At 45.4% G+C, this 12,875-nt stretch overlaps 1 protein-coding gene across 3 annotated transcripts in view; it reads right to left on the bottom strand.

Moving 5' to 3' along the window:
* Positions 1–3,463: 3,463 nt before the first annotated feature.
* The window catches only part of LOC138672445 (uncharacterized), an 86,865-nt gene continuing 77,453 nt past the window's right edge, over positions 3,464–12,875 (bottom strand). Inside the window, exons 1-2 of one of the 3 annotated variants that reach the window (XM_069760429.1) lie at positions 6,820–8,762; positions 3,464–4,572 (exon numbers count right to left, since the gene is read on the bottom strand). In XM_069760429.1, coding sequence (XP_069616530.1) covers positions 4,565–4,572; positions 6,820–7,888 — 1,077 coding nt within the window. In that variant the 5' untranslated portion in view covers positions 7,889–8,762 and the 3' untranslated portion in view covers positions 3,464–4,564. Of the gene's footprint in view, positions 8,763–12,875 lie in introns of those variants that run through there. The other 2 variants (XM_069760419.1, XM_069760438.1) reach the window with 2 other exon arrangements.

Genomic DNA, 12,875 nt, shown 5'->3' with positions numbered 1-12,875 from the left:
TAATACTGGACTGGTGGTAGAGACTAAAAGAGTGCTGACAGTTCACGGGTTAGGGGGCACAAAATACTTGCCTTGCCCCGGCATCTGGCAAACAACGCTACACCAGTGTTTATGCATATTATATTTCAAGCAATCAGTGATTGGGAAATGTGTGAATCAACATATAATGTCTGTGAATGTTCTTGCTCTTTTGTGGGAATGGGGATTGTAAGCCACCAGGCACTGAAAACCTCACTTGCCCAATTCAGGAACACATCACTTTGTAAGCCTTACAGATCTGATACTGTCATGGTTTCTGATGTCTGGAAACCATGATGCACATGTAGAAGTAGCCTGGTGTCATTGAGTATCTCACAAAATGTTATTTTCAGATTATGAAAAAAAAATTGCACAATACAAGACATTTCATTATATTATTAATTTAACTTTATAGTGTGAGCACATATTTTGTGCTTTTTGCTAAATGACATTCAGATTTCGGACATTTGTAGCTCAGAATCTTACTACACACTGACAAGCTCACGCAATGTATTCTTGTGTTGTGAGTGGTGGGGTGTAGTTAGGATCTGAGATCCACCTGTGAGAAATCTAAATGTCATGTGAGCATTAATCCTCGCATGCAATATATTATTGAAAAGCTCAATTAAAGATGATTAGAATACCCAAGTCTTCTGATTAAAAATGTTGTATCACTGGCTTATAGCTTGTGTTACTGTACATCCATATTAACACATATTTAAGATTAATAATATAGACATAATACAGGCATTTTTAATACACACTGAGCAGATAATATTCTTGAAACCCTTTACCCTGGTACATCTACTTCTGTAAGAGTTGTTTTTGCTTTCTTTCTTCAGGAGTCCACTGCCCCTCAGCCTTCTGGTTTCCAAATTGCCAAGCAATGGTTCATTTCTGAAGAGTGACAGTTGACGCCATTGGCATTGATGTGCCGCTGGCCCAAACTGTGCCCTCTCCTAAGCTGCCGCAGCGACAGCTTTGTGTTTGCAGTATCGGTGAAGTTCAGGGGCACTTGATCTGTTTAGAGTCAGCAATCACGCCAGCTTCACAGAACAACTTGTACAAGGTGTAACTGGAGAAGGTGAGGCACATGCCCCGGGAGAAGATAGCAAGGGGCACCAATAGAACACTTCTGCCATTGGTGAGGTGAGGAGGCTGAGGTGTCTCCTAGGGATGGGATTCAGCAATTCATCTGTTAAACTGACAGCCGGCTCAGAGGACCAGTAGATGGCTGATCCCTCACCTACTGTATTCTCACCCATCCCTAGTAGATCGCGAGCCCTCGCGGGCAGGGTCCTCTCTCCTCCTGTACCAGTTGTGACTTGCATTGTGTAAGATTACTGTACTTGTTTTTTATTATGTATACCCCTCCTCACATGTAAAGCGCTATGGAATAAATGGTGCTATAATAATAATAAATAATAATCATAATAATTCCCTTCTTTATGCATTAATTGTGTTTGCGTCTTTCAGACGTGAATAAAATTGTAGCTTTGAGTGCAAGCAGCAATGGCAATGTGCAACAAAGTGATGATTGAAGGTAAGTGCTCTGTAGTGGAGCCGAAGATACTTGTGTGAGCAAACAGTATACACTATGTGCAGAATTATTAGGCAAGTTGTATTTTAGAGGATTATTTTTATTATTGATCAACAACTATGTTCCCAATCAACCCAAAAGACTCATAAATATCAAAGCTTAATATTTTTGGAAGTTGGAGTGTTTTTTTTTAAGATTTGGCTATCTTAGGAGGATATCTGTTTGTGCAGGTAACTATTACTATGCAGAATTATTAGGCAACTTAATAAAAAACAAATATATTCCCATATCACTTGTTTATTTTCACTAGGTAAACCAATATCACTGCAAAAAATTTAGAAATAAACATTTCTGACATGCAAAAATAAACCCCCACAAAAATAGTGACCAATATAGCCAACTTTCTTTATGATGACACTCAACAGCCTTCCATCCATAGATTATGTCAGTTGCTTGATCTGTTTATGATCAACATTGCCTGCAGCAGCCACCACAGCCTCCCAGACACTGTTCCGAGAGGTGGACTGTTTTCCCTTCCTGTAGATCTCACATTTTATGAGGGACCACAGGTTCTCTATGAGGTTCAGATCAGGTGAACATGGGGGCCATGTCATTATTTTTTCTTCGTTGAGACCTTTACTGGCCAGCCACGCTGTGGAGTAGTTGGAGGCATGTGATGGAGCATTGTCCTGCATGAAAATCATGTTTTTCTTGAACGATACCAACTTCTTCCTGTACCACTGCTTGAAGAAGTTGTCTTCCAGAAACTGGCAGTAGGTCTGGGAGTAGAGCTTCACTCCATCCTCAACCTGAAAAGGTCCCACAAGTTCATCTTTGATGATACCAGCCCATACAAGTACCCCACCTCCACCTTGCTGGCGTCTGAGTCGGAGTGGAGCCCTCTGCCCTTCACTGATTCAGCCTCTAGCCCATCAAGAGTCACTCTCATTTCATCAGTACATAAAACCTTTGAAAAGTCATTCTTAAGATATTTTTTGGCCCAGTCTTGACATTTTATCTTATGTTTCTTGTTCAAAGGTGGTCGATTTTTCAGCCTTCCTTACCTTGGCCATGTCCCTGAGTATCGCACACCTTGTGCTTTTTGTTACTCCAGTAACGTTGCAGCTCTGAAATATGGCAAAACTGGTGGCAAATGGCATCTTGGCAGCTTCACGCTCGATTTTCCTCAATTCCTGGGCAGTTGTTTGCGACTTTTTTGCCCAACACAGTTCTTGCGACCCTGTTGGCTATTTGCCATGAAACGCTTGATTGTTCGGTGATCACGCTTCTAAAGTTTGGCAATTTCAAGACTGCTGCATCCCTCTGCAAGACATCTCACAATTTTGGACTTTTCAGAGCCCGTCAAATCTCTCTTCTGACCCATTTTACCAAAGGAAAGGAAGTTGCCTAATAATTAAGCACACCGTAAATAGGGTTTTGATGTCATTAGACAACACCCCTCCTCATTACAGAGATGCACATCACCTGATTTATTTAATTGGTAGTTGGCTCTCAAGCCTGAACAGCTTGGAGTAGGACATGTGTAAAAAAGTATCATGTGATCAAAATACAACTTACCTAATAATTTTGCACACAGTGTACAGAGTGATGAGAAATTGTGATAAGAGGGTACAATATACAGACTGAGAAGTGTGGGAGGGACACAGTGTGAGGGGACAGTATGGGGGATGGTATTGAGACTGGGCAGTGTGGGGGGAAGGACAGTTTGAAAGCATAGTATATGGAAAAGTGTGGTGGGGCAATGTGAGAAAGAGGACAGTGAATAGGTGGGGACGGTATAGGGGGAATTGTGAGATCATAGTGGGAATTAGTACAACCTACAAAAGAACAGGAGTATGCCCTCATTCGATAGAAAAACATAATAATAGAGCCTAAGTCTAGAAGTGGTGATTTTCCAAAGTGGATATTTTATTAGACAATTAGCTCATAAATTAATACAAAAACGGCTAAAAAGCCCAGATGTGTAAATGCATGACAAAAAAGACAAGGGGGAAAAAACACATAAAAAACAAAATCAGTCTGCTGAGGGGTCCATCCCCATATGCGAATGCTCAGAGTGGATTATAATCAGACATCCCCCAGTCAAGAAGACAAAACGGTTACATAGGGAGCCCATATATATGTATACCCCAGCAGGTAACACTGGAGTTACTATACTCATCGAGCGTAACATGCACGGTGCTTACCCATGTGGGAGAAGAATATGGAGAGACCACGGCAGACTGAAAGGTAGGGCCCCAACGCGCGTTTCGCGAAGATGGCTTCCTCAGGGGACCATGATGTACCCACCACCCATGCCGAGTTTAAATAGCCGAACCAGACGCCGCCTCAATAATTCCGATGACGCCACGCCAGATGCGGCGCATGCGCAGTGTCGCCACCAGCGCCCGACGTCACATCCGGCCATCCGGGCCGCGGCGCGGGTCAAGGAAAAACATTTCCTGTGACGTCAAAGACCCGCGCCGGGTCCTGAGGATGCCTTCAGCGACGCGGACACTACCAGGGACCACACCGCGCAGGCGCACGGCGCGGCAGCCATGTTACTTACTGGATAAAGTGTGGGCAAGCGGTGAGTACAGGAAACTGCGGTAGTGTGACATAGAAGGACGTAAAACAATTACAAAATATTCAATGACACCAGGGAGACAAAGACCAGGAGGAGAAAAGGGGGAAACGGGAAAGGTTAAGAAAAAAAGAGAAAAAAAGAAAAGGAAGAAGGAAAATGGGAAGAGGGAACCGGAGCATATACGACTAGTGTCAGAACAACAGAAACGGAGCATATAAATCAATATAATACACATTAAGAAATAATCGTTGGTTTTGAATAGTCCATTATTGTTCTGATCCAGATTTCGTATGCTCCGTCGAATCCTCCAATAAAGGCCATATGCAGATGTATTTGCTTGTTGCGATAAAAAAATCAGGCCGCGTCCGTCCATAGTAATCAGGAAGGATTAGAACCAAAGGCACAAGATACCTAGACCCTCATGTCACTGAATAGAATAAAAACATAAAACAAAAAAAGTGATTAAAATGCAACAACCCAGCACGCAGGAGAATAATGGCGACGTTAAAAATCCCTAGACTGCCAGATGACAATTGACGCAACCAATATATATGTGTTATAAATGCCGACACTCAAAACAATTCCATAAGATTCAGGAGCCATGAAGGAGATGCAGCCAAAACTAGATAAAAAACGTACACACTTGTATCTCCAATTCCTGTTAGAGGAAGGGGGTAAAGGACAGCTGTTCATTGAGCCCGTGCGGAGACATCGTGCCCAGAGTAACGATCCATCGGCACTCCAACTGCGCCAGGATCCGTTTACGATCACCCCCTCTGATGCCACAATGCACCCGGTCTATGCCCCGCACCTTAAAGGAAGCAGGGTCACAGCCGTGGCGCAGCCTGAAGTGCCGAGGGATCGTTTTGAGTTCGGCTAGGTCTACCGCATTTTTAGCAGCAACGATGTCCCGCACGTGCTCTCTTGTCCTAACTCTAAGCTCACGAGACGTGAGTCCCACATAAATCAAATTACAGGCACAGACGGCGTAGTACACCACATGGGTGGTATTACATGTAATGTAATTGGTGATGCGATATTCTTTATCACCACTGGCCGATGTAAAGGACGTTGCTCTTATAAAATTACGGCAAGCCATGCATGAGCCACATGGGAAAAAACCCCATCTCTGTTTAGTTGGCCCAAAGGGAGTTGATGGTACCGCCACGTAATGACTTCTTGTCAAAATGTCTTTTAAGTTTCTACCCCTTCTCGCTGTTAGGAGAGGGTAGTCTGGAATTAATTTTTTTAGGGTTGGTTCTGTCTTAAGAATAGACCAATGCTTAGATAAGATGTTCCGAATGGACCCCCACTGGTCATTAAATGTTGTGATGAAACGTATGGGTTGTTCACCTTTTGACCTAGTTCTGGTGGTACAGAGAAGTTGTTCTCTGGGTACTCTCTTGGCCCGTAAATAACCCTGTTTGATATTCCTGTTGCTGTACCCCCTCTCCCGGAACCTGCTGGAGAGGTCACGAGCCTGGGCCTCAAACATTCGATCCAATGAGCAAATCCTCTTCATACGTAAAAATTGTCCTATTGGGACAGCCCGTATTGTCGAGGATATGTGTGCACTTGATGCATGTAATAACGCATTTACTGATGTTTCCTTGCGGAAAACATCAGTTTGTAGCATCCCTGAATCATCAATCAAGATCTTAACATCCAAAAAATCAATGACTTTGGAAGCAATCTTATATGTAAGTCTGATGTTATATTGATTTTGGTTGAGCTCATGGATGAAATGATGGAGCCCAGGCTCGTCACCCTGCGCCATCCCCGAAAACCTCCCTCTCCCAGAAACCGAGAAAGAGGTTTGCGTACGATGGCGCACACGCCGCGCCCATCGCAGTGCCGCGCTGTTGTAAAAAGTAACGATCCTTAAAAACAAAGAAATTATGTGTCAAAATAAACTCCAGCAGTTCCAGGACGAGGGAGCACAGCTCAGGCTTCAAATTGCTAGTTTCCAGATAAAATTTCGTGGCCCTAATACCATCTGTATGGCCAATGCTCGTGTACAGCGACTCCACATCGATTGTCGCAAGAAGCATATCTGGCTCCATCACTAAACCGTCTAATTTCCTCAGGACGTCAGTAGTGTCTCTGACATGGGAGGGCAGCGTCTCCACCAGCGGATGAAGATAGTATTCAATGAATTTACAAGCTGGGTCGCAGAGCCCTCCCATGCCAGAGACAATAAGACGCCCAGGAGGTGTGACGGGGTCCTTGTGGACTTTCGGCAATAGATATAGGGTCGGTATAACAGGAGCCTTGACACATAGCCCCTCAAATATTTTTTGGGGGATAATCCCTTGCTGGAATGCCCTATCCAAAATCTCATACAAGAGTTTGGAAAATGTCACCAATGGGTTCCTGGGTAGGGGTGTATATCCCTCCCTATCCCTCAATTGTCGGAAGGCTTCCCTTTCGTACATATCCGTCGGCCAGATCACCACGTTCCCCCCCTTATCTGCAGGCTTGATCACCACATCTTTGATGGATCTCAATTCTTTCAAAGCCTGACGTTGCGATCTACTCAAATTATCACGCCCCCTACATTGTGAGATGGCCTTAAAATCCTCCAGGACAAGTTTGTTAAAAATCTCAATCTGGGGACATAGAGAGAAGGGGGGGAACGTGGATGACCGCGGCACGACGGAAGTAGGGAAAGTACCTTGGACAGGGGTAGCACCCTCACTCTCGAGCTCTTCCAGAATGGCCAATGTTTCTCGGTCCATAGTGGTGTCTAGGCCGTCCGTGCCTGTTGGTCTCGCATGAAGCTTGCGAAGTACCACCTTCCGTAAAAAAAGCTGCAAATCCTTCATGGCTACAAAATAATCGAAACCGTTAGTAGGAACAAATGTTAAACCTAATTTCAAAACTTCCTCCTGAGATTTGGATAAAACATGCCCCGAGAGGTTAATTACCTCTAAATTGGTAGTTGTTTTAGACTTCTTTTCCAACGATTGTGGAGGAGTCAATTTCCTCTTGTTATAGGTTGAACCTTTTCTGTAGGCGTGTTTGCCCAAACCCAGGCGTGAATTCTGTTGCACAATGGAGTGGCTGCCAGTAGGCACTTCCTCATCCATTGATGAGACAGAGGAGAAGGAGTTACGATGGAATCTTGGTGTAGTGGAGGGTACAGCTTGCTTCTTCCTCCATCTATACACTCGACTGTTAGAAAAATCTAATGAATCCCGTTGGTATTTTTTACTCTTAGAGGCCACTATCTCCTTCTCCCATTTGGCAAAGTCACTTTCTAATTCTTTATTGAGCTTCATCATAGCCTCATTGCTCAGTTTGTTTGACAACTCTACCTGTATTGCGTTAATTTCTATTTCCAATTCGCTCAAAGAGACAGCATTGGATTTAATAAGTAAACCCATAAAGCCCCTTGAGCAAGCTGTAGCACAGTCCTCCCATTCCTTTTTAAAACTCTCATCATCAATAGAAAAGGACGGGAACACTTGAACTCTTAGGCCTCTTAGTATTAACCCTTTATCAATATAGCGTTCCAGGAAGGACTTGTTCCACCAGATGCGTGTCTTGCGATTATATAAATTTTTAAGTCTAGTAATCACGTCACCAGTCTCCCTTGTGCTGGGAACCGCAGGTGATTCTCCCCCAAACAATTCATCAAGCTTTGTTAACCATGCTTTCTCACGTGCTTTATGATCCATAGAGTCAGAAAGAGACGCTGTGAAAATACACAGAATAAATATGAGTTTAACAATGGCTGACATGCTGGATATACATAGAATATATATGGTCCCAAAATGCTAGACCATAAAATGAGAGCGCAGCTGCGACTCCACCAAATATATACAACCTACAAAAGAACAGGAGTATGCCCTCATTCAATAGAAAAACATAATAATAGAGCCTAAGTCTAGAAGTGGTGATTTTCCAAAGTGGATATTTTATTAGACAATTAGCTCATAAATTAATACAAAAACGGCTAAAAAGCCCAGATGTGTAAATGCATGACAAAAAAGACAAGGGGGAAAAAACACATAAAAAACAAAATCAGTCTGCCGAGGGGTCCATCCCCATATGCGAATGCTCAGAGTGGATTATAATCAGACATCCCCCAGTCAAGAAGACAAAACGGTTACATAGGGAGCCCATATATATGTATACCCCAGCAGGTAACACTGGAGCTACTATACTCATCGAGCGTAACATGCACGGTGCTTACCCATGTGGGAGAATATGGAGAGACCACGGCAGACTGAAAGGTAGGGCCCCAACACGCGTTTCGCGAAGATGGCTTCCTCAGGGGACCATGATGTACCCACCACCCATGCCCAGTTTAAATAGCCGAACCAGACGCCGCCTCAATAATTCCGATGATGCCGCGCCAGATGCGGCGCATGCGCAGTGTCGCCACCAGCGCCCGACGTCACATCCGGCCATCCGGGCCGGGTCCTGAGGATGCCTTCAGCGATGCGGACACTAGACGCGGGAATTAGGGCCTAGTATTGAAAGGAGGCAATATGGAGGGGACACTGAATATAGGAAAATGTAAAGGAAACCACAGCACTCCCAAAAATGTAATATATTGAAAATATTGTTCTTTATTCATCAAAGAATAAATAAAGAAGATTATCTTTGATCCAAGTAAAATAAGATCAGAGGCTTGGTGCCCTCCAAAGAAGTTGGGGGCACCAGGCCTCTGATCTTAAGGTACCGTCACACTAAGCGACGCTGCAGCGATACCGACAACGATCCGGATCGCTGCAGTGTCGCTGTTTGGTCGCTGGAGAGCTGTCACACAGACTGCTCTCCAGCGACCAATGATCCCGAGGTCCCCGGTAACCAGGGTAAACATCGGGTAACTAAGCGCAGGGCCGCGCTTAGTAACCCGATGTTTACCCTGGTTACCATCGTAAAAAAACAAACAGTACATACTTACATTCAGCTGTCTGTCCCTTGCCGTCTGTTTGCTGCACTGACTGCTGGCCGCAAAGTGAAAGTGAAAGCACAGCACAGCGGTGAGTCACTGCTGTGTGACTCACCGCTGTGCTGTGCTTTCACTTTCACTTTGCGGCCAGCAGTCATTGCAGGAACCAGACGGCAAGGGATAGACAGCTGAATGTAAGTATGTACTGTTTGTTTTTTTACGATGGTAACCAGGGTAAACATCGGGTTACTAAGCGCGGCCCTGCGCTTAGTTACCCGATGTTTACCCTGGTTACCAGTGAAGACATCGCTGAATCGGTGTCACACACACCGATTCAGCGATGTCTGCGGGGAGTCCAGCGACGAAATAAAGTTCTGGACTTTCTTCCCCGACCAGCGATCTCCCAGCAGGGGCCTGATCGCTGCTGCCTGTCACACTGGACGATATCGCTAGCGAGGACGCTGCAACGTCACGGATCGCTAGCGATATCGTCTAGTGTGACAGTACCTTTACTTGGATATCGGGACTATAAAAGTTTCACACCACTAATCTAATCCAATTAAGATTTCAGTCTCTGAGCTCAGTTTGTTTATTTAAAGGTTCATTTATTATACCATGCCTCTTTTTTTTTTTTGCTGTTTGTTTGTGCATATATTTGTGTTTCTACAGAAACTTTGTTATACCATGCATTAGGAAGGGACCTAAGAAGTCCCGAATGCTTGCTTTGTAACATCATTTATTTTATTTTTGTTAGCCATTAAAAGGTATCATAACTACAAGATTATCTTGTTTTTCACACTGAGAGCATTATATGATCCATGTATGGCTTACTTGGGTTGTGGGGAATGTGTGTTGAGATACGTATAGAGTTAGGTCCATTGTCACGGGGTCCTTCTCCAGTACCACACAATCAAGAGAGCTAGAGTATAGTAAACAATTCCAAGGGGGGGGCTGATATCAGATGGCAGCAACAGCCATTCCTCAATTAACAAACAACTCATCCTACAAGAGAACACCATGAAAACAAGTAAAATAGAAATATACACAAATATGATACCCACATAGCATATCACACCATCACAACCTCTCCCCACTCATAATAAGTGAGCATGCTATGAGGTCTACACAGACCTCTGGCCTGCTCACTTTAGTCCACATTGCTCAATAGTTTATAGTTCCTTGTACAGTGGCGGGGTTGCAATAATCATGAGCACTTGTCCATAAATTCCCAGGTCCTGGCTTTATGGTCATACCAGGCTTTTTGACTGGACTGGGCTGTTCGCTGATGTTCATTAGCCAAGGTAGCTAGCTGGGCGAGACAGTCCCTGAACTCTAGAACGTAGGGAATGATGGGCATTCCGGAGTCTGCGATATCTCCCTCCAATTGTTCTTTCAGAAGAGTGAGAGGCCCACGGACCTTCTGCTCCCACAAAATTACTTTGTAACTCCTGTTGTGAATTCCGCTCTTGGGCTCCCTCCGGTGGTTGTAAGTGGCATTTTTGTGAGTTCTGCTCTCGGGCTCCCTCTTGTGGTTTCTAGTGGTATGGCTGCTCCTTGGAGTTAGCTGTCATCAGCTGCCTCCACTTATCGTCTCTTCTGCTTGGCTATTTAAGTCTGGCTCTATCTTCAGCCAGTGCCACTTGTAAATGGTTCCTGGTTGGATTCACATCTCTTTGGAGTTCCCTGTTATCCTGACCAGTTCAGCTAAGCTAAGTTTTTGCTTGCCCTTTTCTGTCCATAGATTGTGGACTTATCCATTCTGTGCTTTCTATGTTTGTCCAGCTTATAAGTGTGAATTAATTCTGTCTTGCTGGAAGCTCTGGGAGGCAGATTTGTCCTCCACACCTTTAGTCAGGTGTGGAGATTTTTTGTAAACTCTGCGTGGATTTTTGTAGTGTTTTATACTGACCGCACAGTATTCCATCCTGTCCTATCTATTTAGTTAGACTGGCCTCCTGTGCTCATCCTGGTTTCATTCTGTGTATGTCTTTTCCCTTTCCACTCACAGTCATTATTTGTGGGGGGCTAATCTATCCTTTGGGGATTTTCTCTGAGGCAAGATAGCTTTCCTGCTTCTATCTTTAGGGGTAGTTAGCTCTTAGGCTGTGACGAGATGCCTAGGGAGAGTTAGGAGCATTCCACGGCTACTTCTAGTGTTGTGTTGAGCTTAGGGACTGCGGTCAGTACAGTTACCACTTCCTTCAGAGCTCGTTCCATGTTGCTCCTAGACCACCGTATCATAACAAACTCCCCAATGTCATTTCCAAGGAGGCTATCTGCAGGAAGTCCTCCCATAACTCCAATCCAAGATAGTTTTTCTCCAAAACCATAATCCAAATGCACCAACGCTTGCTGTATATATTTTCGGACACCCCCGCCAGGATAATGGGAATTCCCGGGCCCTGGTGAATTGCCTCGGATCGAACCACATGGGGGTCAGCGATAGTCAGGAATGCCCCCGTATCTCTAAATCCTGAAACTTTGTATCCATCAATTAAGACATCTTGCAGGTGGCAATGCCATTGCTCTGTATTTCTGATGGACAAAAGCCGGAGTCCGTACACTCCAGGAGAGGTATCTATGGTGCCGTGGTCGGTGGTCCACTCTGGTGGGGGTGGTGGTAGCTCTTCCTCAGGCGGATTGGAGTGCACAAGATGTACTGTACGAGGTGGGGCTGCGTGGTGCTCCCTCCGAATCCTGGAGGGACAGCCAGACTGCAAATGTCCAGGTTGCCCACACCCATAACATCTCCTTTCTGTGATACCCCAGGTCGTGTTCGGAACTGTTGGGGCCCAGGATTGTGAGGCGTGATTGTCATCGGCTTGTGACTAGGTGGAAGGGCAGATATAATTGGAGAGGGACAGGGCGCGACAGCAGGCCGTGGTTCATTGTCCAGAAGCCTCCTCCATTGCTGTCGGATAGTAAGGGCTTCATCGGCCAGGGCTGCAGCTCTATACACGGTGCACAGCGTACGCTCCTGGACCCATTCCTGTACCTCTGCGGGGCACTTGGCAAGAAAATGTTCTATAAGGAATGCCTGTATAACATCTTCCACAGTAAAGGCGTTTTCTGCTTCCAGCCATCTCCGACATGGCTGGGAAATCTTATGTGCATACATCCTAAACGATCCCCCTGTGGTGCATGGGAGGTCTCGGAACTTTGCCCTATATGAGTCTGGGGTGATAGCATGGTAATCCAGGGTAGTCTGCTTTACAATGTTATAATCCCGATTCCACTGTGAGTCAATGGTTCGTTAAGCCTCCGCCAGGCTACCGTTCAGGAGTCCCACTAAAAAACGCATCCAGCCAGAGTGGGGCACCTCCATCACAGCACTCTGCTGCTCAAAGTCCTTGAAGAACCCCTCCACATCTCCGGAAGCCTCCTCAAATGGCTTAAACTCTGTCCGGGTGATCCGTACAGGCTCCCGGATCGTTGGGTTTACATTCCACATTGCGTTACTCCCTCTTTCAAGCTCCATTGCTTCTTTTCTCGGCTGTACCTGGTGGCCAGCCTCCTCCTTGTACTCCTGAGAGATGCCTGGGCCCAGGACAGCCATCTCTTCTTGGTACCACACCACCCACTGGCTTTTTGGGGTGGGGTTCCTCATCTCCAGTGCTCGTTTTTCAGACATATGGGAGGAGTTGGCCAGGCTGGCACCCACCAGTGGGTCAATTAAGGCCTCTTTATTCTGTCCCTGGTAGTTCAGGCCCAGGTCTCTGGCTCTCTTCAGTAAACTGGATACAGTCCAATTTCTGTACTCACTCTGTGGGTGGTTCTCCATTAGGTTACACTTTGTTGATCCCATTGCTGCCACCAGTTGTCATGGG

The sequence above is a fragment of the Ranitomeya imitator genome, chromosome 1, assembly GCF_032444005.1.
Source record: "Ranitomeya imitator isolate aRanImi1 chromosome 1, aRanImi1.pri, whole genome shotgun sequence".
Lineage (NCBI taxonomy): Eukaryota > Metazoa > Chordata > Amphibia > Anura > Dendrobatidae > Ranitomeya > Ranitomeya imitator.
Note: the sequence above shows the minus strand (reverse complement) of the source record. Positions and strands in the feature narration are given on the sequence as shown.